Source organism: Phoxinus phoxinus, assembly GCF_949152265.1.
Source record: "Phoxinus phoxinus genome assembly, chromosome: 13".
In the NCBI taxonomy this organism is placed as follows: domain Eukaryota; kingdom Metazoa; phylum Chordata; class Actinopteri; order Cypriniformes; family Leuciscidae; genus Phoxinus; species Phoxinus phoxinus.
In genome coordinates, this window is record NC_136888.1 from 15,400,220 (window position 1) to 15,425,432 (window position 25,213).

General features: G+C 38.5%; 1 protein-coding gene across 8 annotated transcripts in view; it reads left to right on the plus strand.

Moving 5' to 3' along the window:
- foxn3 (forkhead box N3) overlaps nt 1–25,213 on the plus strand; it is a 101,749-nt gene that overhangs the window by 67,492 nt on the left and 9,044 nt on the right. For all 8 annotated transcript variants that reach the window (XM_079633506.1, XM_079633509.1, XM_079633511.1 and 5 more), the window contains one exon: nt 2,763–2,830. In XM_079633506.1, coding sequence (XP_079489632.1) covers nt 2,763–2,830 — 68 coding nt within the window. The remainder of the gene's footprint in view (nt 1–2,762; nt 2,831–25,213) is intronic.

Genomic DNA, 25,213 nt, shown 5'->3' on the forward strand with positions numbered 1-25,213 from the left:
CACGTTCTGACGGAACACTGTAATTAATGGATCCGTAAAGAAATAGAGAGGTTCCATTACTTCTCACACTAAATTATCCTCAATTGTCAGGGCAGATACCTGAAGTCTGACAGCCCTGCGGAGATTAGCCAATGTGAAGTGGCAGTGCAGTGTTTATTCGCTTTGGCACACGGCCTCCCGATGCTCAGAGATGCCACGCACCATAGAGCGCTCCTTCATCGGAAGAGGTCCGGAGCCAAAACAGCCCCGTCAACCCGCAAGCCCGGGCTTTTAAGTACACCATGTAGACAAATGTGCTCAAAGCCCCGTGCCACCTCTGTTTGTTCTAATTCTCAATTAGTTAATATACTCTAAGAAGATTAAGAAGAGGGAGATGACAGAGCCTATGTCTGCACATACTGAATCTACAGGGAGGCAGAAAGTGGATCGAGGGCTAAATTGAAGATTAGACTGCTCCTGATTAGATTTGTGAAGCTCACAGTGAACATCGAGACGGAGGAGGAATCGTACACAAGCGGATAATTGATAGTAACTGAGCAGCTAATCCACAGGAAAAAAATAAATAAAATTTGTAACCTTTGAAGCGAAAAATATTTAGATCAGAAGGAACTGTCAGGAAACAGAGACGCGGTTAAACCGTTTCTAAACTCTGTGGGACCTGCTAAATGTGAAAGCATACACAAATACTTCACAATATCCCAAACAAAAAGGTCGGGAAATTCAAATTTGCTGTCACAAATGATCAATGTTTGGGATGCGAACAGTATGAAGCGTGAAAAATCATGGCTTTGCCAAAAGATTGCATTAGAGAAGATGAAAAAGATAAAGAGAGAATTCATGACTGAATTTGAGAACTTTGATCATATTTGGTCTCATATCTTTCACAAACGTCCTCAAGTAGCACGGCACATTTGATCGCCATCTGTTACTTGTTACAGTTTTTTATACTGTTGCATCACTTGTAATTTATCTTTTATTAATTTAGATGATTTGTTTTTAATTATTTTTATATTTATTATATTTTTTCATTTAAATAAAATATTTAGCAATAATCAACATTTATTAATAAATGTAATAATAAAATACTTGGTAATAAAATTAATTAATTGCTAAATTATATTATACTATAATATATTGATTATATATTATTATATTAATATATCAAGTAATGCTATTTATATTAATGCTTAACATTTTATATTAATATAATACTGATTAAATGTCATTCAATTTAAGTATACATTTATTATATATATGGTTCATTTTATTCTACTAATATATATAAAAATATATATTTAAACTTATTGTGGTTCATTTTTTTTCCCCATGAGATACAGGAATCTGAGTATGATGTTGTGTTATAGTAACCCTGACATAACTGTTGTTCCCTACATTCTTCTCAGATACTGCCTCACACGTCTTGCCTCATACCTTCACTTATTTTCGAAAAGGACCCGTTGACCTTCCTCTCCAAAGGATGTCCATGATTTCCAAGAAAAATCAATAGCTTTCATATGTGAGAAATCCTGAAGTCTGATTGTTTTTCTGACATCCAGCACAGCACCAGTTTATTTCCTGTTCATCACAGGCATTTTCCAATGTCCATTTTCAGGCGTTTTACAAAACCAGTAAACTAAATAAATTAGAAATAAACATCTCATATTTCTGTCTGAGTGACATCATAGAGCGCTGACACCGTTCTTCTGTTCGTTCAGTTCATTTGTGCGAAAAAAAAAAAATTTGCACCACCAATCGGGAGTGTGTAATTCAGCTGAAGGGTTTCCTGCTGTGCGACTGTGTACTGAAGTCTGCTGCACGATCACCTGAGCCGTCCCTGTCATCTCACCAGGAGAAAGTAATGATTAAAGCTACGAGGGCTCAATTTGAAAAAGGATTTAATGACTATGTTGCTGCATAGTCACATCTCAACATTGTATAGGCCTCCATGTTTTGTTTACTTGGTCAGCATCTGTTTGCTGAACACTCTTTTGTATATACAGAATATAGGAGATTTCTCATTGTCCGTTTAGGGGAGCAGATGAACAGATGAGCTTTTTTTAACAGTGATGATTCAATTAGCTTTAGCTGTTGCTATAGCTCCTCTAGCTAAACAAACAAACAAACAAACAAACAAGCAAGCAAACAAAAAACAGTAATATCCTCTTGGAAAAGTTGTGTTTTGAAGTATTTTGTGCCATGTGCATTTTGAAAACATGCGTTTTGCACCACTCTCTAGTTGTATCGGTTAATGTTAATAATGTAAAGCTGTGATAAGATGATCCCATAACTTGATCATTTACAGTATTAACATAGAAATTGTCAGACGCTACTATCACCATCACCATGGTGCATCTTTGTGGATATGTTTACTGTACATGTGCCCGTTTTGTCTGTCTCAGGGCTCGTTCACACAGAACACTTAGATGCGGGCTGTGGAATGGGGGAAAACCCGCAAGGTCTTGAGACACACTTTTTAAAAAGTTGAACGGATTTGAACTTGAGCGGTGCATTTTTAGAACGCCTTGTCAATGCGCGAGGCGCTGCAAAAGATGCAAGACGCGAGCACACGTCAGTCTTGCACGTGTTTACGTAGAAAAACAATGGAAAAGTACCGCATTGGAATAGAAAAACTTACTTTACTCTCTCTTTTGGCACTGTTCATCTCTTAAAATGTCTTTTCAGGATTGGAGTCCATCTGTCAGTTGCACGGCATCTGTTCGTGTCACTTTCTCATCATTCTCTCCGCTGTGTTTTCTTTACAGTATGTCCAGTCCTCCAATATGGCCAGGAAGTCCCTTTTACAGAAAAAACAAGGGAGTCCTACTACAAGGTAGAGTGGCGTGTCTTACCGTATTTACATGCTGTGAACCATCTCTCTTGTCCCTAATGTGTTTTTGGTTCTACTGACAAAGTGCTGTTTATTTTATTTTTTTACCCGCATCAGTTCTACTACAAGAAGGGATCTTGGCTTATTTGCATGCTATTTAGATGAGCCTTTCTTTCAACAAAAGGCACACATTGATGTACCTGGCTAGCTCCTATAGGAATTAGCTGAGTGGGTGTTTATTTGGGTTGTTTGCCCTGGTTTAAAAAGAGCTGCTTCAAATCTGAGACTGATTTTCCTCACCTCTATTCAATGTGGTATTTGGATCCTGCCAGCCTTTCAGTTGTTACCTCTCGGCCTCATTCTGTAATACCCAGAGATTTCTTTTTCTTTTTCAGTTCTGACATACAAGTCTTTTCCCCCATTGTTGAACAAACAGAAGTGTGAAGTATCCAAAGAAAACTAAATGGATAAAATGAGACAAAAGACTCACTGGTAAATGTCCTGGCCTGAACTTTGTTCCTTAACCCTGTATGGTAACACGTTTGCCTTCACTTTCTTATTTCAGAAAAGGCTACTACATAATGTTTATCAAATGTAAAATCAAAATAGTTTAAAGTAACATTTAATATGTGGCTTTAGTTTGTAAAAGTTATATAAATAAATCAATTAATAAAACAAATATTAATTTAATTTAAGGAGAAATCAAATAAAATGTTTTTTTTTACTTGAAATAAAACAATTTTTGATTGCGGTACAGTTATATTTTCTTTCCAAAAAAATATTTTTTAAAAAAGGTCGGTAAGATGTTTTTAATATGAGTAATTTTTGTTGCTCATTTCATGCTTACCAAGGCTACATTTATTTGATCAAAAATACAGTAAAAAAAAACATTTTTATTGTGAAATATTAAGCAATGCTGATGAAAGTTCAAAAGAACAGCATTTGTTTGAAATATTTTTTTTTTTATGGCATTACAAATGTCTTTACTGTCACTTTTGATCAACTGTATCCTCGCTGAACACAAGTATTAATGTCTTAAAAAGAAAAATCTTACTGACCCTAAACTTGTAAACAGTAAAATTAATTGGTCTGTACACAGAACCCCTTTAAAGTTGAATCTATGAAAGCAAGCCTTTTAAAACTAGACCTTGTGGCTGTTTCTTTGCTTATTTTAATAATGGTTGCAATGAAATGCCTTATTACACTCATTATCCTCAGCAGGCAGAGGATTGGATGCACTTTTCCTCTTTATCTTGGTCCCAGCACTTTGAGAGTAAATGTCACGATAACAGTTACATTGTTTTTAGTTTATTTAGTCACTGCATTTAGTAGTTTATTTAGTAGTGTTTAAAGGGTAATAGACTTCCTATTTGTTGCATTTGACTTTTGCTGCTTTTTTTTATTGATAGAGAAGGTGGATAGAGGACAGGAAGTTATGCAGAATCAGAATTTCTCAAATGCTCGCCATGACTCAACGTGTCTGGGTCATGGTCGCAGTTAGTCGCAGTTTACACTATTGAACCAGTCCTCCTCTTAACAATTTTATTCAGTTTAAAGGGGACCTCTTATGTTGAGATTTTGTTGAGTCTGTCAGTAACACACTGTTTAGTTCCTGTCTCTATGCAGCCCCTATTTCTGAAAAGTGCAATGATATAGAGAATAACTCTCTTTTGGAAAGGACTTTGTCCTTCGTAACTTTGCAGACATTTTTTCAGGCTCAAACACCAACATTACACACTAAAGAAAGTTGAAAATGTAAAAAAATAGGACCCTTTTAAGACCCATGGCTACTGTGGCCCAATGATACAAGTAGTTGACTTATTGACATGACCAGAAGCGTGTGTTTTTTTAGACACCTCAATGAATTCGTATTCAGTGCACCTAAAGATGTGATCTATATTTAATTTGAATGGAAATGAATTCTCACCAAACTCTAGAGACATTGACCGATGGCTTGGTTTATTTCACAACGCATGGCCCATCGTCCTGATATACTTGATATTCATATCCCGAAATGTTCCTGATTTCCTTGCTCTAATCTCTCCTTAGTATGTGCTTGAATCTCTCCACATGTATTTCTTTTGATGAGGCTCACGCATGTGAATCACAGTAATCAGAGATTCAATTAACCTGGTGGCATTTAAAGCGGCGCACTAATGGAAGTGCGGTACGAGAGCTGTTATTATGAATATGTTTTCCATATGAGGTGCGAGTGTGACAGTCCAGTGCCCAGCAGACATCCACTTCCTACAGTACCACAACACAACAGAGCTACTCACTCACAGCCTGATCATTATTTAGCTTTTTTTGTTAAGTTACATAAACCCCTGCACCATAATGGGTATCTGATGCGTGCGTACGAGTGTCTAGTTATATATAGTTGGTTTCTTGGTTATACATCATCACCCTCTTAAACATGCTTACATGACAGAAAAAATTTATAACGCACCCTCTCGAAAGCGTCTTTAGAGAGCTGCATAGAGGTGCAGCGCAGGCAGCGGCTTGTTTAGAATAATTGGCAGTTAGCTGTGTGTTTTGTAAACTCTTTTGTGGCTGTGATATTATCTGACGCGTGGGGAGGCGGCAGCGATACACCTGCAAAGGCTGCCACATTTGTAGGAGGGACATCTGCTGAGCTCAAAAGTGCTAGCAAACACTGACGTGCGTTTACAGTTTGCGCGTACTGCGCCCTCCGCTATGCTACTTCCTCAGATATGCCATTAAACACTAAAGCAAAGTTTTCTTCTGGTTGTCAAGGCCCTGTCCGTTGCATAGCTATTGAAACATCAGTTAGATCTAAGGTGCTAGCTTGATATAATTAGCCGTTTTAGTGGAAGTTTTTACAAAGCAAAAAGAAGTTATTAAGGCTAAATAATCCGTTTTAAGAGACAGATGGATTTGAAATGGGTTTAACAAAGGCAGAACAAGAAAGGTGCATGTCAGCTCCATTTCGTTTTTAGATTTTGCTCCTTGGTTTTCTAACAAAAGCTAATCTGGTGCTGAACGAGCATTGGAATCAATTGCTCTCGGTTTGTTTTCTAGCACTGCCATTGCAATTATTTAGAGAGACACCAAAGCAGAGGATTTTTTGGGTCTTGGGAACCAAAAATGTTTGAGGAAGTGACAGGCAAATAAACGGTTTAATATTGTGGAAGTGATTCCCTTGGATCCTTAGATGCAATTTAAAAATTAGTTGTAGCACTCTAAAGTACAAAGGTAATGTTAGAAATATTAATATTTTTGTGTTCTTGTACCTTCTGAAGTTGCTGTGAGATGAAGATTTTGCAGATAAGTCTCTAGTCAGACTAGATGCAGGACTGTGTGTTTTATTGCTGACAGGCTGATCACTGGCACATTGTCAGTGATGTCAGCCCAGAGGTCATTTAGTTTTAAAATGGCTTTCTTTGAAGTCTACCAGAAACTTCATAACATGTCATAAGTTGTATGCCAGTGTAAACACAGATTGGGGGCATGTGTAGCCTTGTGTAGCATGTCAAGTCTGTTGATACTGCCATTTGCATCCTGTTTAAAGTCCATAAAGTGGTGTGTTTCAGGGTGATATTCAGTGTATGGCCTTCAGGAATTGAATGGATCCTTGGATAGGAAGTTTGCTAAAACAATATGGTTACTTATTGTAAATCAATAAGTCAATAAACACGCATGAAATATTGATTTGATGCAAGAAGATACTAGATTCTATATTTCTAATTGTAAAAGATCATACTAATATGCAGATTTGCTAAAAATATATATATATATATTTGTTTTTTTCAGGATTATTTGATTAATGCAAAGTTCAAAAGAACAGCATTTATATAAAATCAAAACATTCTGTAATATTGTGTGAAATTTGTGCATTTCATTTAAAGGGTTAGTTCACCCAAAAATGAAAATTCTGTCATTAATTACTCACCCTCATGTCGTTCCCCCGGAAAGGCTAAGCCGCGAAGGATCCATCGGTTTTATCCTTCATTGACCAGGAAACGAAGGACGCATTTCGAAGCCATATTTGAAAGAGCCTTCGAATTGGGACAGCCTCCGTTGCGCCGCTGTGACCCAATCGGCCTTCAAAGGATGCAGCCTCTCTATTGGGAAGCAGTGAGAAACTGTGTATTAGCGCTGTGACAAGTGGTCCATATCCTGCCTCTTATTGGATTTTTAACAGACTTTTTACTGACGGAAAAGACAAGCACAGAACAGTACAAAGACCGAGAAGTTCTGAGAACTATTTAATAAGGGATTACCAGTGAGATTTACTTCTTCAGTTTCACTGCAAAAGTGATCATTGCTCTCTCTCCCCCTTTCTTTCTGTCTCTCTCTCTTTCGCTCCTTTATTTTCTCACACTCTCTCACAGATAAGCACCTCTCACCTCTCGCCCAGTTACCAGAAGGTCGGGATTGATTTGGTGATTGTGGAAGCCCTTTTGACACTCCATGAAAAACGATCCAAATGAACCCCCCTCTTTCCTCTCTTTTGCGCTTTTTTTTCTTCTTCTCCAGCCTCTTCATGTTGAGTAGCGCCTCTAAAGTTCAAAGACTGTAGAAAGCTGTGCCTGCATTTAGAAATGCTTCTGTTGGTAAATTGGTTCAATGAGGCTTAGTGATTATAACTTTTTTTCTTTTTTGGAAAACCGTCATGATGCTAGGTTGTTTGCTAGGCCAATGGTTTGCCGTTGCTAAGATGTTCAAACTGCCTTTTAACACATTGTCACGCAGTTTTAACACATTGCTGTGCAGGGTGTTCTGTGTGGTTGAACGAGAGTTCTGGGAAGTTGCTTGATGATTGCAAGGTTGTTCTGTACAGTTACAAGGGTGTTTGCTGGGAGGTTGCTAGGTTGTTGCTAGGAGGTTGTAAAGTAATACCGTACTTTTCCTTATCAAATCCCTTGATTTGCATTTAAGTTGCATGTACAAACAATGAACAAGTCAACAGCTGTGTCCAAAATAGCATATTCTCTTGAGTAGGTACTTATTTTTAATAAGTAATTTATGACCGCTAAAAAGTATGTTCCATATAGTATGGTACAATGGGGCTAAAGGCACACTTTAAGAAAAAAATTGTTTTTCACTATTCCTATTGTGTATAAAATATATGTTTATATTGAACATTTATGGAGCAACAGATTTTGTGTGAAAGTAAATCATAAAAGTGGCAAAAGGCACAAACTATTGATACAAATATTTTAGCTAAACTAATACGTTTTTTTTATAATGTCCAAGTTAATACTTGTTCAAAATAATCACTTTAGCAAAGTTTGCACTATTTTCTGTTTATCTTGATAAATAAAATAATTAATTTTTGTTCAATAAATAAATAGCCTATACTGTCATATTTTTAATTTGTTAATAATTTTTTTTTTTTTAAGTAAAGATTCTGAACGCATTGAAGGAGATTCCATAATAATTATAATATAGATGTACAGTGGTAACATTATATCACATTTTAATGATATGGTTAAATATCTTTTTTTTTTTTAATATGATGGTTTCATTGGACACCCAACTTGATATATATTTGCCATCTGAATCTGACCATGTCATGTCAACAAATGAAAAAAGTCAGCCGGCTATTTATTATCATGTTAATTATTGTGCCTTTCGCCCCAACAGCAGAAGCGCCTTTTACCCCAATTACCATACTTTTACATATTCTTCCGTTATTGAAAAACTGTTGCTTTATTAACCTTGACCAAATCTGAAAATCATTCATAAGACATTTGTCTTAAAATATATTCAATAATTTTAGCGATTCTCATTTGCTACTTAAATCTACAACTTTTAAAAAAACATAATATATTAGATCAAATTAGCGCAGAATAAACGTTGCGTTGCTGCCCACAAGCGCGTCCAGGATCGGACAAATTTCCACGTGCATCTTGAAAAGCGGATGTTTTGGAAAGTGCTGCGGCAAGTTGTGTCATCTAGTAGTTTAGAGGAAAATTAAACCAAGGGAGCCTTCTACCCCCCCGTGGAGCTTCTAGCCCCGTTGTACCCTATCAATGTAATCCGGACGTACTACATCTCCCATGTTGATATGATCATGTGACCTACCAGCGTCAATAGCGTCACTTCACTCCCAATCACTTGGGATGATGGGATAGTAATGTGTCTATCGTATACTTTTGCCTACTCTTTTATGAGTACTGTGAATTTGGACATACTAGTTTTGCCTCATACTGTTTTTCGCCTACTATATAGGAAATAGTATGTGGTTTTTGAAGCAGCTTATGTTTTTTTATGAGTCATGACAGTAACAATAAATAGGATGGAAGTCTTGGTGAGATGCCCCAGTTACCCGGAGTGAACTTTTCCCCTCACTGTGACTGAGTGTGACCTTCGGGTTGTTATAGCACGTTTACGCTTCAAGTTTGCATTGAATCATTCCAGGCCAATAGGACTATAACACAAAAACATTATTGATGTGCTGTGACATGCATTGGAAATAGATGCATATTCCCTGCTCAAGTCCACAGTAAAAGCTGCATGGAAATGCAGAATAATTTCACACCTTAAAAGTTTGCAGACCAAAATTAGTACTCTCTCCCTACAAGCCGACTGTATTCATCAAGTAGACGACAAGTTTAAACTTTTGTTTTTTAATTCTGATGAATTACAGCGAGACTATTTTTTTTTAGCCGCAACAGTTTGAAATTCAAGGGCTAAGGGACTTGCTTGCTGAGAAGAAAGGCTGTCAGGATTGGACGGAGCTGTGGAACTCTTGCAGTAATGCTTTTCAGACCTTATTATTCTCAACGCTTGGAAGTGTTCGCTGGAACGAGAACGCTGTCTCCTGCCTGCCTTCTCTTCCCTGCTGTCTTGCACGTTTCCTCTTTTATCTCCTCTTTGTTCTACAAGAGTTGTATCAAAATGAATGTGACAAAACTGAGCCGTGTTTTGAATATGTAGTCACATCTACTATGTGTATGAGAATGTGTATATGTACTTTCATATCAGTGTGTCTGTATCTGCACTCTTTGTCCTTTCATCCTTTCCTATCGTTCCCTTACTGTAACGTTATCAGGGTTATCGATAATCTCATATGATAAATAGGACGTCACAACCATATGCACAATAAAGAAACTATCCAGGTTCAAAAGTTAAGCTCAATCGAATTTAGAATTTCAACTCTTCCCTCATTTTATTTAAAAAGGCAAAAAAATTACTGTGAGGCACTTACAATGTATCACGAGTCTGGTTGCAGCAGAGAAGAAACAGGATCTGTGTGCAGCAGTCTTTATTACAAATAAACTCAAACTAATAGAAATGCTCGGGAATCTTTAGAACTTCAAAACAGGAACAGAACAACCATCCAAAATAGCAACGTCGACAGACAACTAGGCAGGACTAAACTCAGGCTTAAAGGTGCATTAAGCAACTTTTCATGTTAAAAATACCCGTTTTCTAACCCATACATGCTTAAACAATTGCCTGATGGGCTGAATGAGCCCTTCTCTGATCACTGAGATTGTCTCTATAATCCTGTAAAGTAAAATAAATAAGAGGGATTCGGGCCGGAATTTTAGACTGGGCGTGACGTCATGCGTGTTCACGGCACGCTCACATAGCTGTCTGGCAGGTTTGTGTATTCGCCGGCATTCTCCGTATGAGAAGATCTTAGCAGATCAATAAAACAGGCTAAACCCCCGCAAAACTTCGGTGGCTTCTGCAGTTTCGCTTGCCGCCAGAGGTAGCATAGTTCTGCAAAAACTCCGAATCTTGCGCTATGCACCTTTAAATACAGGCAAACAAGAACAACTAATGACACTGATAAACAAGACACACCTGAATACAACTAACACAATCAGTTACGGAGAAAGACAGAACTAATTAACAGGTAGAAGTTTAACTAGGAAATAAAGAAGAAAAAACCAGGTAAAAAACAAACTCTAAACATGAATAAATAAACTAACATTTTGACACAATGGAAGGGAATGGGGCCAATTTTATGAGATTTAAAAGGAGAAATTCCTCAAATTTGCAAACAGTTGTCACATTTGGTTTTGGGATCTGTTCCTGTTACTCTTTGGGGCTGTTTACACGACACCGTTTTCTACTAAAAACGTACAAATTTTCATGCATTTTGGCCGTTTGTTTACACGGCAACGGCGTTTTGGGTGCCTGAAAACACAAACTTTTGAAAACGGGTTTTCTCAAAGTGCTAGTTTCTGAAAACGGTATTACGTGTTCAATCTATAGTGTTTCATCGCCATCTAATGGCCTGGCAGCAGAATACAGCGTTTTCGCGGATCTGTGTGAATGGGGATCGTTTGTCAATATTACTTTAGGTTTAGAATATAATTTTTTTTAAATACTGGCAAACGTTCCAATACTGGTTCAAACGAACCGGCCCCAGTTTAAACTAACACTAATTTGTCTGTAAATTTACATTTGTAATGTAAATGCTTTTTGAACACTAACAGGCCTAGATAATGTGAATGTAGCTTGGCTTTGTCAACAGTTTAACCCTCAATTTTTTTTTTTTGCCAGAACACATAGCTACTTTTGAAAATCTGTCTACAGAAAAACATGCTTTACATGTTTACAGGAGAAAACATACATAAATGTGTTTTCTTCATGTAATAAACAGTACATGAATGAATGTGGGAGTGTTTCTCTAGACTGGAGGCTTTGCTCCAGGGGATCAGGCTGAAAATTTTCCTTTTGCATTTCACCTGCCATTACTCAGATTTCACAGTTGATAAATAGCTGCTGTGTCATAATTGTTCTGGAATTCTTCCTGTCTTTGAATTAGTTGAAGCAAAGACCGAAACATTGAGAGAAGGAGTGCAAAGAGAGCGCACAATAGAGGGTTGTGTTGTCATGGCGGTGACATTACCTGTCTTCTAGAGGTAGATGCGTAAATTTTCATTTCAGTCATTCTTTCATTTTCTACAGCGGCTGCTTTGAACCTACGTGAGTCAGATGAGTGACTAAGAAGTCACATTGAAATGTATTCATCTCTGCCTGTGATGCCACCCCAGCTAACGATGGGGGGTCCGCTCTAAAAGCTACATGCCTTCCAGCATCAGGGAGAAATGTCTGGGGAAACCTCGTCTCTTTCTTTTTTTTTTTAAACAAGGTCCCAGCCAACATAAAGCATATAAATGTAAATATACAGTGGGGAACAAAAGTCTGAGTCCGCATTCAAAATCTGGGATCCAAAATCTGATTTAAACCTGAAAAGTATTTTTATATTTAAACAAGAAAAGGTCAAATACAAATTTGAAAGGAATTTTAAATCATTTGAAAATTAATATTTTAGGTAAACACTAATCAAATAAGTAAATCTGACAAAACTGAAAACTGTGTTCTTCTTCCATTGAAGCTCAAGATGCTCTTTTGATAATCTCAAATCGTGCTGGAGAACATGATCATCAGGGGCCGGATTCGCGGAAATCTTAAGAAAGAAGTTCTTAAAAATACTTAGGAACATTCTTATGAACTTCTCAGAATTTCCCTTAAGTACACTTCTTGAAAAATTCTTTAGAAGTCCTCAACTATATTTTTAAGAACATCTCAAAATGACAGGCTTTGGTGTTATTTGATTGAAAGGTGGGTATTGCTGAAGACTCACTGAATGAAAAACACTGCAAAGCCGGTCTTTTTGCACATTTGCACGGGCTCCAGATTACCATAAATATCATAATAAGCGTGCAGAGTATTTATGTCGCAACTGGCTTGACGCGAGTTAATCACTTAGCGTCATGTTTTTAATGTGCCATGTCAAGTTAAGAATTAGAATTAGCCTTCATTGTCATCGCATCGGGATACAACGAAATTTCAGAGACTCCTCAGCTGTTCTACAATACATACACACACATAAACAACACAATCCCATTCCATTTATAAACCTAAGTGCAGCAGGTAAGACAAGAAAGTACAAGTTAAAGGTTTCAAACTGATATTACACAGTCCGCAGTTAGTGTAATATCTGTTTGAAACCTTTAACTTGCACTAAAATCATTATTTAAAAAAAGCCTGTCTCAGATGCAGTGGTCTTTCTTATTTATTTGTGCTCCATCTTTCTTGCGCTCTCTCTAGTGAAAGTGTCCTGTATATGTGTGTGCTGGCTAGTTCTAGCTTGAGTGAGCGCATCACACACACTCAAATGATCGATCGGTGTCACCAGAGTATTCGTCCACATATTGCAGTAGTAGTATGTATTGTATTTAGCTAGCTATAGTGTTATGTTGTAATGTTTAATCTTTGAAACTATTCACTAAACATCTTACATTTAGCTATTTAAGACAGGTTGGAGGTTATCCTAACTTTAAGAAGTTATCTACGATCATTTTAAGAACATTCCTTTCGAGAAAATGTGTACTTGAAGAATAATCTTAAGAAAAAAAAGATAAGAACATTCTTAACGTTTTTGGGAATATAAATATTCTTATCTTTTTTCTTAATTTAGAAAATAAGAAACAATAGTCAGTTGAGAAGAATTTTATTCTGAAGAATGTTTTGTGAATCTGGCCCCAGGTACATCTCTACAGACATTATTAATATTCACATAAACAAAAATACTATTTTTCACACCAACTGTTAATTAGAAAATATAAGCATTTTCACTAGTGGTCTCAGAATTGTTCTTCCTGTGTATTCAGAATACTGTATATTGTTTATATCTCTCTCCATCTTTCTCTCATTCCATCTTTCCTCCATCTCCTTCTCCCACTTCCACCGAGGAAGGAAGGCATTGTGTCTCTATGACTCAGATGAAAGAAGAATAAATCTCCATTTTTGTCAGGCTAGTGAACACAATAAAATGAAGTGACAGAAAAAGAAAGGGGGAGGATTGAGTTGAGGAGAGTGAAATATTTGAAGATGCCCTTAATGTATCATCCAGGATATTTCCACCAATTCAACAAATCAATCTAATTAACATATTTGAGCACTTTTAGTTTGGTTAGGGTGTTTGGGGTGGTTGCTACGTTGTTCGCTGAATTCACCTCGAAGTCAGCAATCACATAGTATAATAAAAATAATAGTACACTTTCCTTAAACTGCACAATTTGAGGAATCATTCCTGTCTGTAGTCTGTAACAGTGCAGGATGAAGCTTAACGCTTTGGATTAGAGACAAATTATTATCACTGAAAAATAATAATCTGGGTTTTCACCTCCAAAGCCATTTTTCTTTGTCAATTCAGTCTGCCCATTTGGGAAAGAGAAAAAGAAAGGAAGAGAACGAAAGACATTAATCAGGAGAAAGTCTTTGGTCTTCCAGAGCCAGCGAGCGCTCGTCTCTGAGACTGACGGCAGAGCGTCTGTTCTCCGCATTGTTTTCTCCCCCGTCTCTCAGACGTGGGTGTTGCGTCTTGCTGAGCAAATTGAAATCGTCAAGTGGCATGGCTCATGCTAACTGCTCTGTGGAATGTGTACAGTTTATTGAAGGCTGCTATTGTGGAACTGCCCACACTTAAAAATCACGGCACTCTACCGTCCCGCGGGTTGCCGGCTCCGCTATAGGTGTGCCTGAAAAGATTTGTGCAGCTGTTCCGCGTGCATGATCGGAAATAAAACACCTATAGTGCTTTGTGCTGCTCCTGCATTGATGTGCCCTTCAAAAATGTCTTGCTCTGTTTTATGTCCGCTTTACTGAAAATGCCAAAACAAATAAACCATCCCTGGCTTCAAGGTCTTATCTGGACGCGTCCCCCGGGTTCACCTCGTAACTCTAGTGCTCTCTCTGACTGCTCACGGGGGGCTCTGAGGTCAGTGGGAAGTGGATTTGTGCGTGACGGTCACTCAGTAAACTGCACAATCCGCTGACCTCAGAACAGTGGCTCAGTCAGGCTCTAGAAGGCATTTTCTGAAATGTGTTTGTCCCTGTTATATAAAGTGCAGCCTGATTTCTCGGCTTCTTCACAGTAAGTTCTATATATACACTCTGAAGTCAGAGGCTGCATATTATAATATTAAGCTGCATGCTTTCAGCGCGTGCGTGTGCAGTCCGGTTAGCGTCCACATTTATAGTCGCCACCATGTGTCTGGTTTCTATTACCGGCTGTAAACAGGCCTCAGAAAGCCACAGCTAAGCACAGAGCGCTATTTCCTGTTTTTGCCTCGCCCGTTGCATTATATACTGTTCTCAAGTGTGTGAAATGTGAGTGGTTGCCATAGTGATGGCAAGCCCTGGCCAGGGGAACGAAAGGAAGCGAGAGGAAGGAAGACGTCCGGAGATCTTACATAGAGTGCATGGAGCTGAAGAACTCACTAAGATGTGTTAAAGAGCTGTTTAATTATTCATTTATCTCAACTCAACACACCGGCTCATTTTACAGAGCAGATCCACAAATAAAAAAAACAGGAGGGAAGGTCTGTGCCTGACAGTTCTTTTTTTTTCATAGCAATTGAGTGCAACAGTCGGGTTTTGAAAGTAAAAACTCCTTTAATTTTTTCCCATAAGCAAATTAATTTTGAACGATAACTTATAAACCTTTAAGGACAGACGACTGTGAGCTACGAGGTTATTAACCCTTCTGGTGAAAGCCCACATTATTTCAGTTTATTTTCAAAATAATCGTGTTTAACAGTGAAATTCCAGGTTAAAAACTACATTACCTATGATGCTATTCAGAGAGTCGAAAAAAGCAACGCGATCCAAAATAGCTCTTTAGCTCCACCCACTCCCATGAAGCACTGCAAATTAAGTAATCAAGTCGAACTCATGAGTAGTTTTATATTTCTCCATAAGTTTTAATTATGTTCACAATGCTTCATGGGATTGGAGTTCTCTCCCGCACTAAAACTGTTAAGTACACACTGTCTTGTTGTCACATTATGTTCAGTTTGTTTTGGTTTTCACTCTTCACATGTGTTTCTTTGTTCTAGTTTCCCGCCACTCATCAGTCACCATGGACACTAAAGGCCATTGCACACTGAGTCCGAAATTTTCGTATGCGTTTTTTCGTATTCGTGATTCGGTGGCTCTGAATTGTCAAAGCACCATTCAAACACCATTCAAACTGCTTGTTACGGATGCGAAAAACGCAGAAAATCGAACCCGTTTCGATTTTTTTTATGACGGACGAAAGTTTCGGAGGCAGTGTGCAAGCGTGATTGACATAACGTGAGGTCGTATTTATTTTTTAACGTGTGAAAATTTTGTATGCGAATTTCGGACTCAGTGTGCAATGGCCTTAACACTCATCATCACAGCTGTTTGTCTTTTAGTTAATCATCTCTGTGTATTTAAGTTCCTGCTTGTGTTCAGTTCTTCGTCAGGCTTTGTTTGTGTTATGTTTGCACGCTGTTTCGCACGTTGGCTATTATCCTTGTATTTATTTAATACCTTGTATTGCCTTCATCATCGTCTTCCTTAAACTCAGCGTTGCACCTTTGTCTTTTTGTTTCTTCAAATCAAAGTTTATTTTGTTGTGATTCACTTTGTAGTTGATTGGCTTAAAATTCATTAACGAAGACTATTTAAAAATAAATATGGGGGAATTGAATAAAACAAATACTTCCGGAACCAGCGCCGCTGAAAAAGGGGGCGGGCAGAAGTCTTAAAGGGATAGTTCACTCAAAAATGAAACTTCTGGCATAATTTACTCACACCTACCTGTATATGTTGTTTCAAACCACAACTTTCTTCTGTAGAAGACAAAAGTTGAATGATGACCCTGACCCCAAGCTCCAAAAGTTACAAAAAGCCATTAAATTAGTCCATATTCTTTGTTAACTTTTTTCCAAGTATTCTGAAGTCAAATGATAACTCGTGTAAGGAACATATTCACTGAAAGTCTTCCCCTTTTCTTATATCTTTTAATTTTACTAGTGAGATTTTTAACATGCACATAATTAAATGACACCAAATGAGGGAAAGATTTATAAAGTCAGAATTTTTATTTTATTTTAGATGTGACATCTACCAAAGCTACATTTTATTGTTTTGATTTTGAAATGAATTCTAGGCAAATTATGTTTGATTAAATGTATTATTTATTAAAGGGACAGTTCACCCAAAAATTCTGCCATTGTTTACTCACTCTCATATTGTTCTAAACCTGTATGGGTTTTTTTCTTCTGTTGAACACAAAATAAGATATTTCGAAGAATGCCGGTAACCAAACAGTTAATGGACCAATGGTTGACTTCCATTGTATTTTTTTTTCCATACTATGGAAGTCAATGGGGCCCATGAACTGCTTTGGTTACCCATATTCTTCAAAATATCTTCTTTTGTGTTCAGCAGAAACAACTTGAGTTTGGAACAACTTGAGTGTGAGTAAATTATGACAGAATTTTCCCTTTACTTTTTAATTAATTAATAGTTTCATGTGAAATGATCTGTAAATGTTTAAAATAATCGTTCAATTTTCAGGTAATGCCTATCTAAATTTATTTAAAAAATTGTCATATGAGCTACAATTTTTTTAATGGTGCTTTTTGCCATTTTTAAAGCCCCATGGTCACTATCCACTTTTTCATTGTGTGGAAAAAGGGGTTTAGAACGACATGAGAGTGAGTAAATATGGTTGTAAGTGGGTGAACTATCCCTCTAAAGATGTCAGGGAGAGGATTGTCCAGCATGTGTGTTTAGCAGGGCTAGTAGAAGAGGGAGGATAGAGCAAACGCTCTCCACTGTTTTAAGCTCTACTCGTGCGTGAGGAGGCCATTAGAGGCTCATAAAGCACACAGACGCTAGTGGCTTATCAGCTGGGTTGTGGAGGGCAGCGTAGGGACAGGGTCATTATGAGAAGGGCTTGTCCCAGAGTGCGCGAGACTGACTGGTGTCCACACACGTTGAGTGTCTCCGTAGTGTTTGATCCCATTCGGCTGATGTGTGTTTGGCTCCGCCACACCGCCCACAATCCTTGTTTGGGGATTTAAAGACAGAAGGAGGGAGAAGAAAAACTGCTTGAGTGGACGCTGTTGTGTAGCAGCGGCTTTTCACGCTCCACTAGCATGTATCGACATGCACCAAAGCAAAGAGAGAAAACAACACAACTCCCTCCTGTGGGGTACCGCTGGGTAACTTAACACCCCATACTCAAAACAAGAACTGAGCTGATAACGGAGCACTGATGGTCGTGTAATTTGCCCACCCAAGAGTGTGTGTGTGTGTGTGTGTGTGTGTGTGTGTGTGTGTGTGTGTGTGTGTGTGTGTGTGTGTGTGTGTGTGTGTGTGTGTGTGTGTGTGTGTGTGTGTGTGTGTGTGTGTGTGTGTGTGTGTGTGTGTTTTAGACCTAGCTATACTTTTGGCGACGAATTTACTTAAACTGTTACCTCCCTTTTAGAACATTAAAAATGGTTCATAAAAACAAATAATATCTATTATTTACTATATCATTTATCATTTATTTAGTGTATTTTTGTTTTATATTTTGGTTTAGGATTTTGGAGTATTTGTAATTAGCTCAATATACTTTATATACAGTAGTGGGCAAAAGGTATAAAGTTTGGAATAATTGTGCTTTTAAATGTTTGTAAAGTCTTTTGTGCTCAGTTTGCATTTATTTGATAAAAAATACAGTAAAAACAGTAATTATGTTAAATATTATTATAATTTCAAATAGTTTTCTATATTAGTATATGTTAAAATGTAAAGCAAAAACTGTTTTCAACATTGATAATAGCATGTAAACTTTTTTCAAGTAAATAACCACAAAAAATAACCACAGAATTTCTCTGTGTGTGTGCGTGCGTGTGTTCTGACTTTATTCCTTGCATTGGAGTCTCTCTTTTCACTATCCGTAGTGATAAAAGGGGCATAAAGGCCAAACAAAATGAATAATATTTCATAGTCAGTAAGATTAGCTACTGAGGTAAGCATTTGTGTACATTAGCGTGTTGAAAGGAGTGAAGTAAGACTACAGTGAAATGTATCTGACAGCTATGTGGCCCTGTTACCAGTGACAGAGCAGGATTCATTTAGCAGCTAATGTGCCAACTGTAAGCCCTTAATCTCTGAGCACTCCCGAGGCCTACGCATCACCGCGGGGCCTGAGGCGGGCACCTGAGGGAAATTACTGACTTCTCTCAGAATTAGAGCAATTTCTGCATATCAACACAGACCACGTGATGGCACCCACACAAACACGCTCTTCGTGTTTATTCATCGCTGTAACATCGGATGCCTCCGGGCTTAGTTTATAGCGGTACAGTAGAGTCGACGCCTTTGAGGCGACCCACTCTGGATACAGAAGTCGCTTTAATCTTATGAAAATGAAGAGGCAGGACACCAAAAAGTTGTCTGTTTTTCTGTTTTTAGCTCGCAGTAGTTTTTAAAAGCAGTCTGATTCTCATCCTGCCGTGTGTGTGTGTGTGTGTGTGCTATAGATTTCGCCAACTCAAACAAAAATAACACTACTGGGTCCGACTGGGTTTATAGCCCCTGGAGTATTACTGCCCCTCTCTGTCTTTTTCTCTCTCGTTCTCAGACTATTTCCCTTCCTCTGATATCTAACGGCTGGGTTCTGTTTACCAACACGGTGTATTTTGTGAAGGCATTTCATGTTATTAACTGCGCAATTAAACGTAGTTGTTGCTGCAAACAAGCAAAACTCTATCCGCATCATTATAAAAATGGTAATTGACCTTTAACAGGGTTGTTTTTTGTTCCAGATGGAGGGACGTTCCTCTACTATGGCTCATTGCTTAACTGGGACAGCTGCTCTTGTGGATTCAGATCTGACAATCCATGCAATCGATTCTACTATGTAGCAGTCTCAGCGTGAAAAAGAATCAGAAACTCTGTTTACATTTGTAAAAGTAAAGGTTCTTTATTTGTATCTATGGTTCTGTGGTTTCTTATTATTATATTCTTCACATTAAGGAGAAAATGGTTATTTTAAGAACTGTTCACCAAACGGTTCTTTAGGGAACCCAAAATGGTTCTTCTATGGCAGGGGAGTCCAAACTCGGTCCTGAAGGGCCAATGTCCTGCAGAGTTCAGCTCTAGCTTGCTCAACACCCCTGCCTGGAAGTGTCTGGAATGCCTCGTAAGACCTTGATTAGTTGCTTCTGGTGTGTTTAATTGGGGTTGGAGCTAAACTCTACAGGAGCAGAATTGGACATCCCTGATCTATGGCATCGCTTCGAAAACCTTTGCTTTTAAGTTTGTTCACACTTGTAGTTTGAATCTCTTGGTTCTTTTGGTTCGAACCAAAAGAAAATAATACATTTAGGCCTGGTTCTCTTAGTGTTCACACTATCATTTTGAAGACCGAACCTAAAGAAGAAGAATTATGAATTAGAAAAATTATTTTGAGACGAAACTTGCCAAACATCCAAACCAATGCTGTTCTGGGCTAAATGCACTCATTGTATGTGATCATTGAGCATTCTGTCCTTTTTAGGGTTGCATCTTGGTTCGTTTGGATGACTTTTGTCCGTGTTGTGTTCATATTTCAGTCGAACCGCACCAGAGTTCGTTTGGAAGCGTTCACACTTACAGTAATCAAATGAACCGCACTAACAGAGCAATCGCACCAGAGTTTGTTTGGAAGCGGACCGAGACGTTTTCAGGGGTCTTGGTCCCTCATGAACCCTAAGAGGAATACACCGTTTTGCTAGACCCAGCATAGCAAAACGACTTTGTTATTTTCCAACTTCATACCTCAACTCAATCTGAACTACAGGTTTATTTGCAAAAAATGCTAGTTGTGTTTAAAGACGTACCACTTAAAGACGCTTAACCTCGGGGCCCTGACGCGAACGAGCAGACGTGGTGAGAGGCGTTGTTAAGTTTGCGCTCACGACAGCGCGTGTTATATCTCATCAGAGTCTGACACTTAAATGAACGCTGGGTCTCCACCCTGTGAATAATAGATATTCTTCAAGCACTTCAACATGTTAATTTGTCTGGAGAATCAAAGGGAGAGCTCACACGCCGTGCCTTCAAAACATGCGCTGGCATCTCGCCTGCCTCTGTTTTACGCAGCTGGCGCTGACTTAAAAAAGAGCATTCGTTTGCTCGCATCTGCCTTCTGTCAGAGGGAGAGTTGCATAACGTTGAGACCCGTGCGCTGTTTATCTTTTTGGCCTGACCTTGCTCCTGGTCACCGGGACGGGAGGCGGGATCCGAACGCTCGGATATCAGTCTCGGTTGCCATGGCAGCCTGGTAAATAGTTGTGAAGCAGCGAGCGGAAGATTAGTCCCTAAGGAGGTCACTTGTCACTGTGTGACCTACAAAGGGCCCTTCAATCTCTGCCAATGTACTGACAGCAAGTCGTCCTGAAATGATATCCTTAAACGACATTTTGTTTGGATTCGGTTCTGTCGTGGCAGTCGTTGCGACTCTATGAACAAAAAGGCATTCACTTTGTTTCTCCCTCTCAAGCCTTTATGTGTGTGTGATGTATGCGTTAGCCATCTCTGGAGTGCGTATAGGGGCTTTTATTTGGCAGTGAAAGGCAGAAGGACTTCTCACAGCACCCGGGAATCCATCACCACAGCCGAGCGCTTTTTGTAGCATGTAGGAGAATTGTTTAAGACACCGGCATCGCTTTGCACTGTTATTCCTGCCTCAATGCCTCAAGATAGCAGTGTATCATTTGACTGCTCCTTCCTTTTAATTCCGGCTAATGCTGACATTTATCACGCTGAAAATATTCGAGCTGAAAACCGATCCCCTCAAATCCAATATACTTCCTATAGTTCGTCTGGGAAAAGAATTAAGCTAAATGCATGGGCTTTATTGCACAACAGCAGGTGCCAAGTTTACAGTACAGGGAATTTGTCATCTGCATTCCTCATCGCCCTTACTCTTCCATTCAGTGTCTCTCTGTGTATTTATCTGTCTTTATCTCCTTTCTCACTGTGTCTCTCTCATTATACCCCGGAGGAGTGATTCCAGCGGATGCAGTATTACATTAAATGAGCAGGCATGTAAATGCATGTTTCTCTGGCGCATTTCTACAAAGCTGTAGCCACCATTAAGTCTTGCTGGAGTTAATCTGGATTCTTTTATACTCGTTGAATCGGATATTTAGGCCGCAGACATTCCTCGAGCTGATTTCACATCAGGCAATGTATGTATGGCTCAATCTTCAGTCCTGGAACGAGATATTCGCATGTGGCTCCCGAATGAATTCAGCACCAGAAAAAAAGAAAAAGAAAATGAAGACCGGATTGGTGTTTTTTTTTTTTTTTGCCTTTGGCTTGCATGCCTTTTCTAGGTAATTTGTGACTGCTTAACCTTATACAGTGACACTTTTTTTAAAACATTATATATTTTATATTTAAGTTCATAATATAATATATAATATTAATAATGATTGTATTATTTTTTTATGCATTACTTTTTTTCTTCTTTTTTTATCAGTGAATTGACCTCACAAAAATACACAAAGACTTATAAATCATATGCATGAGTTTTATGGAACTTCTATGGTGTTTTTGGAGCTTGACAGCCTGTGGTCACTGTATGCTTTCATTATTTAAAGGCAGATTGAACATTATTTCGAATATCTCCTTTCATGTTGAAGAAAGAAAGTCATACAGGTTTGGAGGGTGAAGATGAATAAATGATAACAGATTTTTCCTTTTTGGGTGAACTATTAGGGGGCAAGGTAGTATTTCTGAGATGACAAGACCACCGTTTTCACTTAAAAGACAATTGAGATTGAAATTGTCGTTGAAAATCATTTCAGATTATCATGCTGGATAAATTCTAATACAAAAATAAGAACTGTGTTCTCTTTGGATTTGTGTTTATTGCTCTGACGGTACATTTCATAGCTTAAAAGCTGAGGATTTTCTCGCTATATCAAACTCAAGCTTTTAGTCAGTCACTCTATATGGCCTCTGACCTTGCTTACTTGAACCTGTTTTTTACAGAAGTGTGCCAGTTGAATACAAAAGCTCCTTCAGTACACCTCCTCCTCCACTGGTGTTTATAGAGAAAAAAGCAGCCCAGTGGCCATAGAGCCCCATGTGCGGAGGCTGATTCTTGAGAGGATGTGGAGTCCCTGCTGTTTGGCTTTTGTGAGTAAAGAAGCGCTCGCTCAACAGAAGCAGTGGTGCGTGTCATAGGCCCGAATGTACGAATCACGCAGCCCCCAGCTGTATTGTGAGAAAACAATGGCCAAAAGCACTCTCGCCCTGAAACTCTTTGTATAAGCAGCGTTTTAAGGTACTTCTTACTGAGTGTGTAGTTTGCCCAAGGAGTCCTTTCAGTACAGCTTATCTAAAAAAAAGAAGAAGACTGCAGTGAAATCTTATCTGAAGGAGTTCAACATCATGTATAAAAAGGGAAAGTTAACACAAAAATGTAGGGTTCACTTACTTATGCTTTTGTTCCAAAAAAAGTATTTAGAGATGATGGGGCTTTAAGGGTACATTATGAAGGTTGATGCATTTTTTTATGTACTTTGATACGATAATATGAATGTGTCCGGAAAGAGTGGACTAAATGTTCCCTTAGACACCTGGTTTGTTGTGAATGACTCCCCCTGGTGGACAAATAGTGCAAATGCAGGTGCTGAAGTACTTTTATTTTAATATGTATTATTTTATTATTTAAGCTTGCAAGCATGTTTGAGAGCAGCAAGGACTGTTTCCAACCGAACATACACAACAATCAACATTCAATTATTGATTAACATTAAATAGTTATGTTTATTTTTATATTATTTTCACTGGTAGTTTTTTATTATTATTTTGGCTAGTAGTATTTTTACTTTTTAAATATTTACGTATTTATTTCATAAATTTTTTCTTTGCTAAAATACATTTATTTGAGCTGGAAATTTTGCAGATGTATTGTAAATGTTTTTGCTGTATGATTCTGATTAAAAAAAATTTTTTTGTCATTTTTGAAAAATTGTCAACCTCAAAATGTAATTTTTGTTACAAAGCTGAATTTGCGGCAGTGTTATTTTACTATCATTGAGATACTATAATTTTTTTTATAGCCTAGATATTTCGAATTAGTTTTTATTTTTATATTTTAAGTTATATGAGAAATGTTAGCTTGGCCAGTGGCCACTAGCTGAAATCAGTTTTAGTTCTGTTTAATAACCCTGATTGCAGTAATGATGTAGAATACATCACATAAAAATTGATTTACACAATTTATGAATGCAATTTTTTAGTGGTAACAACAAACATTATGCTGATAGTCAACTCAACAGTCCCCTTTTAGAATAGAGTTGTTAGAGAGAGAATAAAGGAGAAACTGACTTTTCAATACAGAATTGTGTATTAGGGCCACTGTTTCCAGGGCCATCTGCCACATACATTAATGTGCTTGAGAGGAAGGCAGAGAGAGCGAGCGAGCGAATGAACAGTCTGATAGCATTTGTGCACTGACTGCCTCTGCAGTGCCCTGTGAGAGCGCCAGGACACCTTCCCATGGGCATCGGCGTGACAGAAACGCCACTGAATCACTGCTGATGTTTGCACAGCTCCAGATTCTGCCTCGCAGTGAGCGTCCTGTCGCGTGTGTGTACTGAGCTTCCTGGAAGTCACCATCCGCGATACTTTATTTATTACCTGCTGTTAAACGCAGCATTATCCGCGCATAATGCCACATAGAAAATCTCGGTCAATGGTGCTAACGTGAAGACCATTCATTGCGATCGCAGATCTGGATTTCTTTTCAATGGAGCTAGCCTTTGTTTAACAGCTCTCATGCACATAAAAGAGGGAACATCCCCAGGCACAAAAGCCTCACTGGCTTCCTTCCTGATGTGGCTGCACTGTGAATGTGCTTTGCTTTTGTGTCCTGCTGTTGTTTCTGATGCCTGGATGGATGGCTCGACATGAACCGCCTACAATGGGGCGAGATCATTAGCCATTCACTTTGCTAGCCCATCCACGCTAATTGGTGGAGAGACGCACATCTCTGTCAATTCTCATTGTGCACTTGGTTAGCTGGGACGGCCTCTGTCACAGGGCATCGCTTCACCTTGTTATGGCAGCGTGTTCCCTTAGGGTTTGGGGGGCGGGGTGAAGAGGGCACCCAGCCAGCCCAGATGTTCCTTTCGGCTTCACAACCACAACTCACTGTCACCTAGTTGAGTTCCGCTACTATGGCATACATAGGGGGACCAGTTGCCAAGGCAACAATGCTCCTGCCTAATGGCCAGATCAGTGTGCTGGATTCTAAATGGATGGTTATTTTGTGCTTTTTTTGTGTTCGCCATCTGCTACGAGTCCAGGATGGTTTTCCAGATGGAGCTATATGTTGCCCCGTACTTGGACCGAGAGAAGGGCAGCGACCATTAAGCCCGTTTGACTGCAGCGCTAAAAATGTGGCGTTCCTTGTTAACCCTTATTAAAGGAGGATGCTGCTCATCTGATATGCATTTTGGCAGTTATATACATTTATATACACTCACCGGCCAAAAAATACAGTTGCTGTTTGGATTTAAATAGGCAAATGCTTAAGGGTCTATGATTGGATCATAATTGCAGTGATTATTATGTTTCTGGCAT